Genomic DNA, 18,229 nt, shown 5'->3' on the forward strand with positions numbered 1-18,229 from the left:
TTTGTCTTTCCGTCTTTTGTGATCTTTGATGAATTACATCTTTTTTATTGTATTTTTTTCGTTCTTTTAACATTGTATATTAATTTTTTTATGTATTTTTTATACGAAGATTTTTTTATAATGTTTGGCGATTTGAAAATGATTTCAAACTATTGCTTTTGCGAATCTCACTCCCTAACTGATCCGATAAGGAGGTTTGCAACCTTTAATAAGTTGAGGATTTTTGGCAAAAGGCGCACGATTTTTTTAATTTTGCATGTTTTTTTTTCTGTGAATAATTTTTTAATTCCATCTGCATTTCACTGTGATATATTATTATTTATATTATATTATTATATATTATTCATTATTTTTTTAACAGTTGCTGAAGATGGTACAAAACTGGAATGAATTGTACTATAATTAAATTTGCTTAAAAATAATTTTCTGTATCTGGCTCGTCAGCATATTTCTTTTTTGCTAAATAATTTCTGCCTTAGGAGCATTTAGGAAAGAAGTCAATATAGATGAGCAACTTTTGGGTGAATCACCCTGTATATATTCTTGTGTAAAACTCTTAAAACACAACGTACAATATATTTACATAAAAAATATTACATATGCTAAAGTTGCGCAATCTTTTAGAATAGGATTGTTTTTCGTAAACATCAAAACCGACTTAGGTTTAATTATATGTAGAAAGAGTGGGAAGACACAGTTAAACCTTAGTCGCTTTTACCTAATGCTTACGGAAGTAATTTCTATTCGTATAAGTTATTTAAATATGTCTATATAGGTCATAATAATTTTTACTCGAAATAATATCAATAATAATAAAATATATTAATGATAATGACTACGTGACAATGACCATGGCAATGACCATCACAATGACAATGATAATAATAACGCTATGATAATTAGTTGCCGATAGTGCTATCGCTAATAATGAAAATAGACTATAGATTTTTAACTTACGGCTTTGAGACGCGCGTAAGATTGTGACTGCAAGATTAATCGTAATTTAATGATAATAAGACACTACTTATATGATAATAAATCACGCAATTACTGCGTATTCGCGTGAAATTATTATGACATTGTTAACTATTATACTATGTAGTCGCATTCGATTTGCTGAAAATGCACGACTAACGTTTTAACATAGCCGCTATCTGTTAGTTTGGCTGATCTACTTAGCCCTATCACATTAACATTATGCTTCGTAGATAAGATCCGTATCTTAGTGGAAAGTACTTATATATATACATGACGCGTATTTTATAAGCAAACATGTGAGTGAAATTGTAATTAACTCGATATGGAATCGTCGGAATGTAAAATTTAGCTAATTTTACATTTGTTAATTACGTTCGTAATTAATAATTGGCCAGAGATGAATAATTCCTAATTATAATTAAAAATATAATTGGTGAGATATTCATGGTCGATGTGTGCTAAAAATAAATGTATAATTATTGGTCGATTAATATCGATCACTCAAGCGCATGTCATTTTGTCAAATGACGTGCATTTGCTATCTGGGTATTTACGTATTAAAATATATAATAGGGTTTATCTTTTACATAATTTTTGCGGACGGAACAATATGAGCAAAATGCAGGTTGCAAAAGATGGCATAAAACTGCTATAAAATAAAACTAACGTGTATTATTAATTTAATAAAGTAACAATAATAATGTAATAATAAAATAACAGAAATAATAATAATAATAATAATCTTCCGAAAGATATTCTATAAAAAAATAATAGATTTATGGGAATTACGAAATATTAAGATACAGTAATATCTAACAACCATATAACAATGGTGTGCTATGTAGGAATGATAATGGTATAGCAGTAATAGTAGTAGGAATTAATAGTAGGAGTGATAGTTTTAGTAGCAATAGCATAATAGATAATAATTATAATAATTATAATAGTAACAAGATAGTATTAGCAAAAATAGTGTAGTGGAAAAAATAATAATAATAATTGTGATAATGATAGCCGATATATCGTGTGCTAGATTGAGACAATAAAAGTTGATAAAAGAATAAATTAATGACAATTTAACGATTAATCAGAAGAAAATCGCAATATGAATTTACACAACCATACATGTTTTATTTTCGCCGTACAATATAAATATTTTCTGAATGTGTTTGCGATATATTGCATATGTACGGCGAAGCGTATATTTATCTGAACACGTCATTGCAGTAAAAGAAAAGCGAGACTACTACACAGAAAGAAAAGAAAGAAAATAGAAGAAAAAGTGGAATCAAAAAAAGAAGAAAAAAAGCGAGGAAATATAATAAAATATAATAGAATGCACACAGAGAAAAAGAGATGATAAAGTGTACGTTATATATATATATTTTTTTTTTTCAGATTTTAGCGCGTAATCTTTCAAACAAAGATCTTCCTCAATAAATCGGAAGTCGAGATGCGTCATTCTTAGATAAAGTTTTTTAAAATAAGAAATCTTATCTTGATAACTTTTATTTAATGATTTTGGAATTGCAAGACAATGTGTATTTTCTTGGAGGCTGGCCTAATGGACGTGGTTAATCATACAATCACATTATTTGATGTAAACCACGATTAACTAGGATCACTGGGTCATCTCTACGCGACTCTTCTCTTTGTTTATTGTTTAATTTATTTATGATTATTATGTAATATTATTTTTGCTACTCTTATATTAGAACAAATTGCCTCCGACTTCAACAATTCTTGATGATAACGAAATTTGTCATAGCGAAATTTGTCATAGCCAATTATAAGGATAGTGCAGATCATTAATATTTGTATACAAATGCGGAAGTTTTTTAAAAATTCAGGGCTTTTTGTAGAATTCAGAGAATGATTAAGTATATTTGGTTTCACTTTGTTATGACAAATGTAGATAAGATGGATTTATGTTGATGTGACAGCATTGCCTCTTTTCTATTTTGGATGCTTATACAATTTATTTTTTATCTTATCTCGATACAATTATATGAACATCCCTATGAGATAATCTTGACTTAGAGATTGTTTGTGGGTGGAAGTCATTTAAAAGCTAAACTTGAAAGCCAAATTAAAATATAATTTTTGTTTTGTTGTCACTTTCTTTTCCTTCATTAATTTTAGGATCATTCTTTCTGTTAAAGATAAAAATAACTCTCTTTGCTAGCTTCCACTTAAATGGCATGCATTATTATATATAATAGCCTAGAAATAATATGGATTTTTAGGTTTCATTTTAAATAAGATAAGATTTTCTTTTTATAATCGCCAAGACGAAAAAATGCGTTGAAAGCTCTTCGTTATTTGGATCTGCTTTTGCAGCAGTTTTATAAATTTCGTTAATTTTATCAAATAAATAAATAAATAAGTAAATATATATATATATATATATATATATATATATATATATGGAATGAATCATCAAAGGTTAAAATTTCTGAAATTGAACGAAATATGAAATTCTTATTAATGTCGCATGTTAATTGCAGTGAAGTCTATTTTTGAATTCTATATCTCGTTCAGAAATATTAGTCTGTGACATCTTTAGTGATTCACTATTAATATATTCCTATATATTAATATTATATTACGCGCTAATTCTGAAATATGTACAATCTAAAATTCTTTTTCTCTTTCTTCTCTATATACATATTCTATTATATTTGCCTCTTATTTTTTTCTTTTTTCTTCTCTATCTGATCTTGCGTTTCTTTTCATCGTGTGTATTTGTGGAATCATTTTTGACCATCTTTATGCACGGGATTTTTCAAGAACGTACAACGATCTACGAAGATCCATGGCGATAATGAGTGAATCGTCGCGGATTGCTGTCCTCACGGAAGGCACTAATATGATATTTTATCACAGAGTCTGTGTGTATATGTGCATCTCTAACACATGTCTCGATATAAGTATCGATTAAATTCAATTTCCTTAGATCCTGCGTTCTAGATCCTCGTGAAGAAGACTGTTGTTGTTGGTCTCGTGGATTGATGCGGGCGATGATTCGTCAGGTTGTTCGCCCCCGCTTAATTCTAATTGACCGGTACTATCACCGCTGCTAGAACCGCATTCACCATCGACAAACCTGAAGAAGATCCGTTTTTTTTTTTTTTCGTTAAAAATATATTAAATAGTATTAAAATGCGCGAAAAAAAATTCCCAACAAATTTGCATACATTCAATTGAAATCTTTTGTTTATCTTTTTATTTATTTCTTTTGGTTTGATTTCGATACATATATATATATATATATATATATATATATATATATATATATATATATATATTGAATAAATATTTTGCAATTATTGTTGATGACATATTTTGAAAAACACTAGCTTATTTAAACGATACTCACGTATACGGTTGCTCCTCGCCGCGCATCTCGCATATGACATTCGTCAGTGCCATTATATAATTTTTAGCCAGCGTGAGCGTTTCGATTTTGCTGAGCTTCCTCTCCATTTTTACGTGTGGTATTACCTCGCGTAATTGCTGGAAATTACGACGAGAGAAGTGAATCGAAGATCTATCTATTACATGGAGCCGTAAATTTGTGATAAGTATTATATACGGCGGATTGCAATTTCTAATCGAATATGATCCTCCGCAAAGTGTGTGTGTGTGTGAGAGAGAGAGAGAGAGTTGATTTTTAATGATGCTATTATATGATCGGTCAATAGAATGGACAGACTGATCGAACAGGCTCTATCGATTTGTACAGACGTGGCTTGTCATCATTTATCTTCTACACACAAATCGATTTCTCTGCACTCCGCTATCGTTTGCATTAACGTTCAACGTCGATCAACAACATTTCAGCTAATAATACACGAGCATCGAGTTGGTAAACGGATCGTCTCTCTCCAGAGAAGGATATTAAAATGGAGAGATGAGAATACATTTTACAACGAGAGAAATATATTCGCTGAAATATTTTTTATTAAAAGCGAATCTTTTTTTTTTTTTAGTGTATTCACTAGCAGTTCCGCGGGATCAATATTTTATGCGATAAGAGTTAATGAAATATTATTTTCATTCTCGTTATGTTTGCAATTTAATGACTGTAAGTGACAAAGTTTTTTTTCGACGAATTGTTACCTCAAAAGCATCATTGAGCGAATGCATTCTCATCCTCTCTCTCTCGTTACTTTCGAGCCTCCTCAGGTTCCTCTCACGCGCGGAAATTCCGCTTTTCCGTCTCCTCGTGGTCGGTGGTGCACCGCCGCGATTTCTCCTCTTCGCTTGCTTCGGACTCCTCTCGCTTCCGCTGCTGTCGCTCTCCTCGCCCACCTGTTTTCACGTACATTTCATTTTTATGACAGAGAATAGATTTTTTTCCAAATTTATTTTTTTCCATATTTATATAATTTTGCATTATTGCGCATTCTCGTGATATGACGGATGAATATTCATTTTCTAGAAAAAAAAAAACAATTCGTTTTCGGGAACAAAGAATTGAAGCAGAGAATAACATGGTTGAATAAATATCTTATAATGCGCATATATTTTTTTTAATTTTGTAATAAAATATATAATATAATATGAAATACTATGTAATGATATTGTAACATAATATTCTAGAATACATAATGTTCCCATGTATATGCAATTTCCAAAAGAGAGAAATAATACAAATATTTTATTATAATAAAAATTCTTTATACGAGCAATAATTTGTTTGCTTATGTATTAAAAAGTTTAAAAATATATCATTAAAAAAAATGATTATAATAACTAATATAATAATTATGTTTCAGGCATATTCGTAAACTCGCCCATATTCGAATAATGTTGATATAAGTAAAAAAGAGTATTATTTTAACTCGCGATAATATATTACATAAGTAATGGCTTTTTCCTAATCTAATCTAAATGAAGAGATTTTGTTGAGCTATTTTTTCATCGACGTATTTGAAATATATATATATAAGTGATTCTCTCGCCCCTCACGCAGCGACGCACTTCGCAGATATTTGTCTGAGTGATAAAACTCGATAGATAAAATGTTAGTGATTTTTTTTTTTTTTTTTGCTGCTGCATGACGCCGATAAAAGGATTATTTATTCAATCTCAATCGCCGATAATAAGATGTTGTCCCGTGCAGTTTCTGGATCTGATTTGTGTTATCTATACATTGAAATTCGCATCGACGTAATTAACTGATTTCGACCATATATTGTAAACTTGTGTGAAAGTATATATGAAAAATTTGGATTGTAAATAAACGGAGGTGAAAAAAATATTTTTCCCTTCTTCGCGAATTAAATAAAAAAAAATTTTTTTCACGCTTTTAAAAGTCTCGTCGAGCGATGCGTCGCGGACGTTCGATGAAAAGGAAAATACGAGAAGAGAGAGAAGGGTGTGAAATACCTCCGCGCCAACGACATGGTGGCGACTGCGTTTCCCGGTAAGCGAATCGACGGAGGCGTCGTCCAGGTCGATGTACATTTCCCGATCACCGCAGTCTTGGTCGCTACCCGACAGCCTATCCAGGCTTCGCATTATTCTGATGAAAATCACAGCTCGGTCCCTCTGTAACATATCGCATTATCTTCAAAAAGCTTGTACCGCTTGCAACAAAGCAAATTCTTATGCAAATATGTGATACGATTTTTTCTTTCTACTCTTTGCATAAATAAAAAAGAACAGATGTGCAAATTTATAAGCTGATAAAAAAATGAACATATTTTTAATAAAAAGTAATTTATAATATTTTACATGTAAGTAAATTTATATAATGAAATAAAATAAGTATCAAATTATGCCTAAAGTGCTTGGCTAAAGCGATTGAGGTTTATACAAGAACACAATGATGTATTATACAAGATTTGAAAAAGAAATTGTCAAATCTTATAAGAATTCAAAATATTAAATAAGGAAAAGAAAATATTATTGCAATATCAGCGATATTTAACTGCTGAACTCAGTTTGAAAAAAAATGTGCAACGCAATTACATTGCGATTCGATTGAAAGCAATGAAAAAAAAAATTTCGGAATCATGGATTATACGTCATTACTGATGTTAATATTAAATATATCTCGGTGATTTTGAAAATACTGCCAGATTATAAGTCATGACTGTTATAATTTCTCGAAAAAATTGAAATTTTTTAAACACGCAAGTGAAGCGAGAAAAGAAAAAGAGAGAGAAAGAGAGTGAAAGAGAGAAAGAATGACGCGCGTGCGAGCGAAGAAAATCGAATCGGGATATCCCGTTTTTCCTGTTTTCTTCTTCAAAAATTCCCCAATCGCGACTGTGTATGCAAATTAGAATGGGCCAATCCAATTATTAGAGAGATTGATAATTGGATTTAAGCTAGAAATGAGAAGCAACACTCTTCTACATGACTTTTACTGCTCCACTACTTTCTCCTACTGTGGCATTTAAAACATTTATGATTTCGTCAAATCTTGACGCAAAAGCACGCGAGTTCCCAATAGGACTGTCTGTCAGATTGAGTAATGCAACAGAATTGCATTAATTTTTGATATTATCGAAAACTTGAGATTTTTGTCAAGCTTGCGTCTCGAAAGACAGCAATGATTCAATGATGAATTTTTTTCTGGGCTTTCTTATTCCAAAATCTACTAAAAAAGAATAAAGCTTATGTGTGCGTGTTTTTTTTTCTATTTTAATATTTTCTGAGAATTTTTTGAAGAGATGTAGCTTAATTGTACGCGCCCGCGGAATATTAAGTTTATATTTAATATGTCAATTCTCGAATGAATTTTGTATAAAATTTATGTGAACATTCTTACGAGAAAAGAATAGAGGTCGATGATCGATAGATATGCGATTCGTTTAGAATCAAATTACAACTACGTGCTATTAAAAAACGTGCGCCAAGTGAATGCGGAGTGAGTAGTGAAAACTCGCAGTCAGACGCGCATTTGACTTGTATTTTCGTTAACGTTCGCATATTATATTGAACCGATGAACACGATAACAAATATATCTATATTTATAAGCGAAGTGGCGAAATAAATAAACGCGTGTCGAAACGGAATGCAATTTACGAACGACGAATTCGTATCGGAACAATAGAGTACACATGCGTTACGATGACAAAGTCGTTTGGTCGCGTCTATCTTTTAATAATGTGCTCGTATCTGATATACCGCTTGTGATTGCCACCATAAGTTATCGTAATACTATTAACGCTGCTGCGTGTGCTACTCCATGTGACATATACACATGTATGTCACTGTAATGACGGCGCGACACTTGACTATTATAGGAATTTCGGTGCTATCGAAAGCGTTTTTTGCCGGAAAGCAGACTCGAAAACAGACTCGCGTTATTTTGATTGTTACTTATTCGTGCTTATCGAACATTAATTTATTATTATCATCGCGATATAGTCGGCGCGGACACTTGACGCACGGCGAGAAATGAAAAGCAACCGCTTATCGGATAAAGTGTCAAGGGCGACATGTAAACAGCCGTAGAAAACTGACTTGAAGTTTTCATTTTTTTTTTTTTTTTTTCACAAATTTCAGCCTTACGTACATTTCGCAAGCGATTTCAATATTAAAACGCGCGATGTCTACATAATCGAACGATCTCCGATAAGTAATTAACATCGCACGATAACCTTCGAATGCCACGTTGTGATTTATCGCCGGGTACCGTATCCATCCGCTTCGCCGTATCAAAGCCGCTATCCAAATAATTTCTTTTTTCAGTTTTCTTCGAATTTAAGAACGAATCGAACGTTATCGGAAGGGAAGGCGAGTTCTCTCTCTCTCTTTCGAATAATAATTATTTATGCATTTAATTATCCTAGAATTGCAGAGAAAAACTTATTTTCATAATGCGTATTCCATATTTTTCAAAAACCGGTTTTTCTCTGACAGATAGTTTTTACAAGATTATTATAAAATGCGTGTATAAGATTAGTTGGGAAATATTTTTTGATTACGTGGAAAGAAAGAGAGAGAGAGAGAGAAACGCGATACCGTTAAAAACATTACAGTTCCGGATCGTAAATTCCTGGCTGCATTCCGAGCGCAAAAAAAATGCAGACACGCATATTAAATCCTCGCTCATCGCTATTCGATATTGTGTGTCGAGATTTGATCGTCGAGAATTAATTTACCTCGTCGGCCGATTATTCTCCATCAGTGTGCTTCGTGCGTAAAGCGGGACGAGTGCACGCAACAGCGTCAGCGCAGCTTTTCGCAGCCGCCGAACGCAAAGTCGCGTCTCGCACTTTTCCTTTCACACGACACTCATTGATCTTGGCCACTAAATCACTGCTCGAAGCCTTACGATACTTTCGACGGATGTCTAATAACGTCCTGTCAATCACCCACGTCGCTGCTGTCGAGTTCAAACTCGAAAGCGATTTCGTCGTGCTCGTTAGATCGACGATGACGCTCTCGACGACGCGATAAGGAAATTTAAGAAGAGAATGCCTGAGAAAGAGGAATCGGATTTAAAGGCCCGAATCACACTATTATTTGGCACTCGACTTTGAGGAAAAGAGAGACTCGTTCGTAGTCGAAAAAAAGAAAAGAAAAAGGGGGGGAGAGCGAGAGCGAGAAATTCTTCAGTTGGTGCGCACGCGTATCCAAAAAGCCAGAGAAAACGAGGAACCTTATCAGCTTGTATACGTGTACCGATACGGTCAGGGCCGGCCGAGCGCCCGATGCGGACTGACTATAACTGTAAACCATCACTTGTCGGCGCGAGGAGGCCCCACCGGCTTCCCTCGGGGACTCCCGCCACTCGCAAATGAATATACATCTCGCGACAACGTGCCCATGGGCTTACCAGCGGTGTATCGAGAGTACCAGCCGCCTCGCGGCTCCCACCAAACCAGTTTCTGCTCTAGAACCGCTCTTCCACCTGCTCTCTCTCTCTCTCTCTCTTTATCTCTTTCTCTCCCTCTCTCTTGCTCCGAATGCGCCCGGCCGATTACCCTGCCGAAAAATGAAAAAACCTTCCTCGGCATGAAACTGGTTCGAAAAAAAAATAAAAGAAAAAAAAAAAAAGACGAGAGAGAGAGGAGGATGCAGTTGGTCCCTTTCTATCCTCTCGATCAACGAGGATCTGATTCTCTTGAGCGTGTATCAAGGATATTCTCCGATCTCGTAATTCTTATCGTCACGCTGGCTCGGGATCGTTTGTTTCATTAGAAGACTCTTCCTTTCGGACGGACAATATTTATCATTATTTTTGTTTTTTTTTTTTCCTTGTTTTTTCCTTAGCATCATCAAAGCGTGGCACTTGACGTTATGCAACCGCGAGAGACTTCCGTGAAATGTGAGGGGACCTGTTGCGCTTATCGCCATTGCAAACATATTATTATCAGCTATCAAAATGTGTCGCGCACCTCTTCTGCTTCCGTGTTTTTTATTTTTACATGAAACATTTCATAAATACTCCGAAGGATAATAATTATCTACGAGATATTGCGAGACAGATTCTCATTAGCTGATATGGAATTTATTTTTTCCTTAGTGAAAATGTCGAGACATTTATGAGTTCCGGCTAAATGATTAAGTAACAAGAAAGTTTTTAACTAATTGAGAAGATAATCTTTTAAGAGAAAAAATATGTTACAAGTTTCTTTTCAATAAATTTTACAGATAACCTTAATAGAAATTTATTTATAATTTATTTATTTATTATCTTAATTGCAAAGATATATATATATATAATATTAAAGTTAAAAAAGTGCAACAAATAGTGAAACATTCCGATCGATATTTTTATTGAGAAAAGAAATAATCTCGAAATTAACTAAAAAAATTAACTTGAAAAAATATTCGTTAAATTTGAACACTCTATATAATCGTTGAATACACATAGAATCAACTTGACATATAAATCATCATTTCCTCTCCTAGAGTATAAAATGCGTACTTGAGGTTATTGCCATCCATATCTATCAGAGTTTTTTCGTGGCTTCTCCTCCGAACCGGTTTCCGATGATCTTAAATTAGGGCGATCTTTAAAGTCATTAATCTTTTTTTTACGAATTGTATATATATATATATATATATATATATATATATATATACGGTGCACCGAAAAAAAAAAGCGAACGTCAGATGACATCTCCGTTTACGATGTTGTTATGACATTTTTGACGGATGAAACGCCCGACAAACAACATCCGCGGCCAGGTCGATCGATTAGGATTTTGACAGAATGCTTGCCGACTTTCGTCTCGCGCTTCCTTTCTAGATCGCCATCGATGGACAGACAGACGGTTGACTTCGCGAGACTCGCGACATAACGGTATCGACCAGGGACATTCCTGCTCGGCTGAATCAATCGAGTACGTCCGTCGATGCCTCCTTGTCCATAGCTGATGATCACGCATCGGTCAAGGCCCCTTTTCCACGCCGTTACCTTCTTCCACATTTGTACGGCGGTGTGAGAGAAGCCACCTTCACCTTCTCTCACCTGGTGAACGCGCGCGGAGATCCTTTTCTTCTTCTTCTTCTTTTCTCCAACTCGGTTCTCGCGTTCTCGTTTTTCCTGCCTTTCGCTCCACGTATCGAGACACGAACGGGGGAAATTGAATACACGGGTGTGTATTTTACGTTAGCTCTCTACGTGAATTATGTTAGGTGAGAACAATGCGTTCTTACGTCACAGTAAGAACTAACGAACGAATGATGAACCACACACGGGCGATTAACGCCCGTAACGATCATGTCGTTCATAGAATCATTGTGACACACACACACACACACACCGCGTACTGTATCTGCGTGACGTAACACGGTAATCGAACGGTAAGATAACACTCTTGTGTTTGAGAATGCCATTTGGTCAAATTGATATATCTCATTAGAAATTCATCGCGATACATGTCAAGCATAAAATAGACGATACATAATAACTGATAATACGATATGTTATATGTGTGTATAACGCACACATGTACGGAATGCTTCAGACATAAATGGCCAAGCTTATATTATATTCAATAGAAGGATGAAAAAAGATTGTGTATAAATCCAGAAACGCTCTTTTTTATTGTTTAAATAAACTTTCTTTAAGAATTTAATATTTAATAATTTTGCTGACATCGGTGATCGACAGAGGAAGATCAATTTAACTTTTCCCAGATTTTTATGTCCTCTTTTTTATTTATAGAGACATTTCATAAATTCTCGCATTTATAATACTCGTGTTACTGTGAAGGTATTCTGAAATCGCTTCGTTTTATCAAATTCGAAATATTTCGGAACTTTTGATAGACGTTGATGTGAGGCACGTATTGCCGTGGAAGGAAGTCATTTCCAGCAATTTCTTTAATAAAGTGCTCTTGCGAAACTCTATCGTAAAAATATTTTTATCTTTTTTTATTCTTACGATCAGTAAAATACGCTCTTAAAACTTCACCTATTTCTGAAACATCCTCTATATGCTTGATATCGTCGAGACAGGTGTGTGTACATGGTTTATTATTTTTTCTATCGCTCTCGTGCCAATACCGATTTTTTTAATAAAAGAATGAATCCGAATTAATTTCTAAAAACTGTAAATCAATTGGATAATTTTTTTTTTTTTAATTTTATTAATAAACTCTTTGATCGATCTGACATGTACTTAATTTTTTCGGTCTCACTTGTACTTACTATGAAGCGACTGCGTTTCGAATTTCTCAATGTTGCGATTGGTCGTGTTTGGTCCGCTGGATTGATATCGGGATTAACGACACGTGAGAGACACGGGGCTGCTCTCCTCTGACTCGATGAGAGAATTCAACTGCAAACACATTGATATACGCACCTACTTTTCTCCGCATGCTCGGCGTTGCTGCACAAGTGCTCGTTGCAATGTCTCGGGACAATGTTCGGCCCACTAAAAGCATCTTGCCGACTTTACCGTAATTTATATCAGGTGTCTTGGAAATTAAGGAAAAATTTATAACAACGTTTTCGATCGATTCATTCGAGGGTAACAATGCCGTTGTTTTTCGACATCCATATTTTGGCGATTTCGAAATCGCGCGGATTAAAAATTCTTTGTTGAAATAAAATTTTTCCTCGTCGTTTTTCCATTTTCTCATTTGCAAAGTTTCATTCGCGAAGAGGATTCCCTTCATTTAATATCTTTTTATTCCTAGTCTGAGAGCTATTAATGTCTTGTCATTTTCGTTAAGAGGATCGAGGTTAAATTTGACGCTGGAAAAATGTTATTTACATCTACTTTCGCGTCAGTCTTGAAACACCCTATATTAACTAAGACTGTTCAGCTCAAGCTAAACACTCTTGACATGAATAGGCAATACAACATGATCGTTTTACATTCATCTCGACATTTTGTGTGTTAAAATAACATGCGCGTATACAGCAGAGGTGAATAATGGCGATTTGTATTATGATCGATCGAGAATAGAGCATTTAAGACACCATATCCTTTTAAATATCATCCATTACTCTCTTCTTTCTCCGGCGACTCCGCACAAAAAATATGCAGAGAGAAAAAAATAAAAATATATACATGGTCTTTGAAATTGTAATCTCTTAACGCAACAATTATTTTTTTATAAATACTTCATGATCGATGTCTCCTTGATAACTGAAGGATCCTTAAAACGACGGAGAGAAAGATCGCTCGATCTTATTTAACTTGGGGTGCGGTTATAAAAGACCGGTTTCTTCGCTTTATACTCGTTACGTCTCGTCCACGGCAACCCAATAGAGTTCTTAAAGAAGTATCCAAAACTTTCCATTTCAATAATCTTCTTTATCGATTAGCACATTGCAATACCATTTTAGACGTTATTATGATATTTATGGGATCATTAAACACATAAAAAAAAAAATTAATTCTTTTCAGCTACTTTATATGACAAGAAATTTGCTCGTAATTACAGAGAGTGGCAGACAATGGTTCGCCGCAGCTTAATTTCAAAATTCAAAAGAACTCATTCTCGAATCAACGCGTCATACATATCATTCATCACGGACACTCGGTATGTAGCCTTAAATAATTATGGCCGAATCGATATACGACGTGGGGCCGAAAACGAGGAATAAGAGTTCCATTAAGTCGACAGGAATCCGCCCTCGCCTCAGGCGGAATTTCTCTCGAACGATCCAGGTCGAAGTCAGGGAGGGGAAGGGAGAAAAGAAAGGAAGTCGCGAATTCTCCTTTCGTTTAACGAATTTTATCGCTTTTTAGTATCGCGAGCGATAAATTAGGTTGGCCCCGATCGACCTTAGCTAGACTAAGTGGGGGCGAGAGAAAAGAAATCAAAGTTACTTTTCGAAAGTTACGCCGATGCCATTCAAGAAAAAAAAAAAAAGGAACACAGAGCGTCTTGTTATCGTGTCAGGTTCTTGCTTCGGATCTCCTTCGGAGATTTTCGCGATATCGTTCGCAAGAATAATCGCCATCCCGGATTTTCAACGCGTTGTTGCCTGCCGCGGCGCGAAAATGCTCCTTTCACCCGGATTCTGGCGCGAGAATGTCGTTGAGAGACGAGCGACGAACCCGAGGAGCGATAGGCGCATCGGCGCGACTCGCTCGCCATTTGCCTCTCAATTAAAATAATCGGCGCAAAATAAGTTTCGTCTCGGAACAGTTCGCGCGCGAACGATAATAATACATCACGTATATTTTCGAATGAAAAATCGTACGACGTCTACGCCACTCTCTCTCCCTCCCCATCACCCCTCTCTCCCCGGCTTCGTTTTCACTATTTTTACGAATTATCGAACAATTATCGCGCGAAATATTCGATTATTAACGAAATTGCCCGCGTTCATTTTTAACGTACGTCTTGCCCTACCCCTCTCCCCCGCCCCTCCCCACGCTCTCGGAGAAATCCAGTCTGCCGCGAGTTAATTGGACTACTTACATATTCCGGTCCGCAGGAATTTTTCCCCGCTCGCACGCTCACGCGAAAGGTCACGCAAACGCGGATGTAAAGGCGAGCGAACGGAGCGAACGGTGCTGGGCGCACGCGTGTTGCCGCGCGCGACGCTATTTTTCTCTATTTCGATCGAGAAAAATTTGATCCGGAAAATCTGCGCGAATAATCGAGGCGCGATTTCTTTCGCGCGCGCGTACGCGATATTATCCAGTCGCGAAATCTCCGAGAGAGAGAGAGAGAGAGGGGGATATATACGCTCTTCTATGGACTCGGACGAGAATCCGATGATATTCTCGTTAAGACATTAATAATTCAATTTCCGAGCGACTTATTTTGAAGAGTAACCAGATATAAGAAGTAAAAATAAGAGAAGAGAGTGAGAGAGAGAGAGAGAGAAATTTTAAATGGACTTTGCTTTAAACGGAATTTATGTCCTTTTCTTATAGCAATATATTTTTAATTTCAAAATCTCTTCGAGAAGAACGTGTCTTGTTCCGATATAAATTTCGATGGAAAAAGATTATCTGAATTTTTAAAATATGGGTACGAGAAATTTTACAAATTTTTCTATTGCAGCTAACTGTGTAAATCGATAACAGTAAAAATAAATGATAACAATAAAGAAATTCCTGCGCGTTATTTGCCCTTTCCGTAACTCATCGTGAGTGGAGTGGGTTTTATTTCGTTTAGTTTTGTAAAAGCGATATCGAGACGCGGGAAAAGTGCAACGCTTGCGGCCGTCTGGAATGTAACTCCTTCGCCTTGGCGGGGATTATAATTAATAGTGAAGAAATGGCTAGCGACTTTCCGTCTCTCTCTCTCTGCCGCTCGAATTACATACATATGCATGTGTTACGTGCGTGCTCGCGCGCGCGAGCATTAATCTTTTTTTTGCACTTTTTCTTATAATTATGTATCTCTCAACACCCTTGGCGCTAACAGAGTATAAGAAATTTGCCCATTTTAGAAGGGATAAAAATATTGCGTTCGATCGCCCATAAAGATATAATCGCTATTAGAAGGAGGATTTTAATGGGCGATTCGAAATATCGTACGACCAATAGTTATGTCTCTATCTGTCGATCGTGAAACGAATCGCGAGTTTTACGCTCCGGCCAAGTGTGCACGACTTTCATAAAAAGAAATACTTGTATTAAAATTTTATCGTCCTAGAGCGATAAAGGTACAAACGACTTTGTACACGGCCGTATTTCCAATAACGCATCTGTTTCGTCTTTCTTGTTTTTTTTTCGAACTAGCGATGTTATACAGAACGCTTTGCAACGAGCGAAGCGAAGAATTTTAACTGCTCGTCACGGAAAGATTTTTAAAATGATAAACATTATTAAATAATCCTAAAATAATCGTAGGACAGTTTTCCAAAAGTTTTTATCAGTATTTTCAATAATCCAGTTTGAATGACGTTTCCTTCTCTCATTTCATTTCATTTCATTTCATTTCATTTCATTTCATTTCATTTCATTTTATTTTATTTCATTTTATTTCATTTCATTTTATTTTATTTTATTTTATTCCTCAATTCTTTGCGAATCTATTATATGACACGCCCCCCGATAAAACTTCGCGGTCTCATATAATCGCGCAATCACATAGAACAAGATCGCGCGGGTATATTTTTTCTCTCCCACGACGGAGATTGCTTCTTGTGAAGCGCCCTGTATTACTGGGCGTACAAAATACCCGGGCGTAAGATACTTCGTACGATATAGATCATTTTCCGTCACGTCGCGCAAAATCGCGAAAAATCGAAAACGGCATGACGCTCATCGTCTCGAGGCGAGAGAGATATCGCGCTTCCTTTCGTTTCGTCGCTGAATTCCACCCCCCCCCCGCCCTCATCCTTCTCTCCTTTTTTTTCTTTCTCTCCTTCATTCAGCGATCGCGCGGTAATCGCGCGATCCCGCGACGTTGAAATCGCTCCAAGTCCCGCTCTCGCACGATTTCTAAATCGCGGGGAGCGATCGAGCGCGGTAGAGGTGCACTTTCTCCGTGCCTTTCTCGCGGCATTAAAGACACATCCCCGGGGGCACCCGGGGGCTCAGGAGGATACTCCGATCTCGATCCGAGGTCCGATTTGTGAGATCGGTCGCGTAATTGAATTTTTCGGTGCCGATGGGACACACGCGCGCGGCGACAGCCGCCAGGCATCTTTCGTCCAGGCACCGGCGGTATCTGCGCGTTGCGAAAGCGACGCTGACAAACGATCGAATCGTAGAATGATTGCAAGTAAGAGTGAATAACGGTTCTTACCGTTTTACTGTTACTAACGGTACAGATATACAGCGGATTTCGTTTCACGTCGGTTAATTTTAATTATATAAATGTGTTACCTTTTTTTCTTTTTCTCTTCTTTTCTCGCGCCCTTTTTCAGAAATTCTCGAGACGTGGCGTGTGAGGAAAATAGAGATAGTATTGTTAAGCTTTATGTATTTTTTTTTCTTTTTTTTTTGCACATAAATGGATAAAATATTTTTTTGTCTTTCTAAATTGGGCAAATTTCACGCTGTATGTACACCCTGCAGATCGTAGATAGGCCAAGATGTACGATAGAACAGACTTAGGTTACGGTATACGCGTTCTCTTCTGGAATCTGCTTTCGTCGACGCTGTCGTGGGTGGGAGTCTAAAAACTAGGCCTCGCGTAAGAGCGCGCGGGTCTAACGGGTGTCTTACTTCGCACGTGGTTTCAATCATCGTCATGCGAGCGTGAAAGATGGATTGGAACAGAGCCTCGTTTGCTCGATTCGACGGTTTTTATCTCGAAAATTATCCCGCTAATGTGAAAGAGAAAAAGAAAAAAAGAAAAAGAACGCGTCTTCCCCATCCCCGATTCCCGGACGCTCCGTATAGTTACTCGAGTTAGCCGCGGCAAAACCTTTGAACGCGCAAAATCCTTTCTAAAGCGAGTCTCTGCCGTGTCCGGTGGATGAGGCACGGTGGAATAAAAGGAGGCGGAGGAATGAAAGGAATGCCCGCACGTGAGGAGAACGATATGAACGCGAGCGTGAGGGATGCGCCAACAGCGCACACATGCCGCCGCGCGGATGTACGCGCGTGTTTTGTGCATGCGTGCTGTACACGTACTCTACATACCCTACATACTGCGCGACACTAATGGACGCACACGTGACACAAGGCCGTGCAATCACCTTGGTGAGGCCTGTTGTGCCTGAGACACCGAGAGACACGCGTGTTCTTTTTTGCGCGGAGCCGTAGCGGAATCGCCGTTTTACAGTTAGCCCGCAGAGAATCTCAGATGTATATACGATCCCTTCTCTCTCCCCGCCGACAATAAAATTGCGACCGAGTAATGCGCGATGGATCCGCGAACAACGAGGCCGAAGAGCGGCTTTAAATAT

At 36.7% G+C, this 18,229-nt stretch overlaps 1 protein-coding gene across 2 annotated transcripts; it reads right to left on the reverse strand.

The window, feature by feature from the left end:
* Nucleotides 1-512: 512 nt before the first annotated feature.
* Nucleotides 513-12,725, reverse strand: LOC126858078 (protein dimmed-like). 2 transcript variants are annotated; one of them, XM_050608109.1, is made up of 5 exons: nt 12,605-12,725; nt 6,373-6,534; nt 5,101-5,292; nt 4,358-4,494; nt 513-4,084 (listed from the first exon to the last, which is right to left on the reverse strand). In XM_050608109.1, the coding sequence occupies exons 2-5, from the start codon at nt 6,502-6,504 to the stop codon at nt 3,931-3,933; spliced, it is 615 nt and encodes a 204-aa protein (XP_050464066.1). In that variant the 5' UTR covers nt 6,505-6,534; nt 12,605-12,725; the 3' UTR covers nt 513-3,930. The 2 variants fall into 2 exon arrangements, with proteins under 2 accessions (XP_050464066.1, XP_050464065.1); XM_050608108.1 differs by lacking the exon at nt 12,605-12,725 and adding an exon at nt 9,103-9,715.
* Between the last annotated feature and the right edge of the window lie 5,504 nt (nt 12,726-18,229).

This window comes from Cataglyphis hispanica, chromosome 24 (genome assembly GCF_021464435.1).
Source record: "Cataglyphis hispanica isolate Lineage 1 chromosome 24, ULB_Chis1_1.0, whole genome shotgun sequence".
NCBI classification, from domain to species: domain Eukaryota; kingdom Metazoa; phylum Arthropoda; class Insecta; order Hymenoptera; family Formicidae; genus Cataglyphis; species Cataglyphis hispanica.

Coding starts and splice junctions, on each gene's coding strand:
- LOC126858078 (XM_050608109.1), bottom strand. CDS start 6,504: ATGCGAAGCCTGGATAGGCTGTCGGGTAGCGACCAAGACTGCGGTGAT. Junction 5,293..6,372: donor ACCATGTCGTTGGCGCGGAG/GTATTTCACACC, acceptor ACGTGAAAACAG/GTGGGCGAGGAGAGCGACAG. Junction 4,495..5,100: donor CGCTCAATGATGCTTTTGAG/GTAACAATTCGT, acceptor CGTAATTTCCAG/CAATTACGCGAGGTAATACC.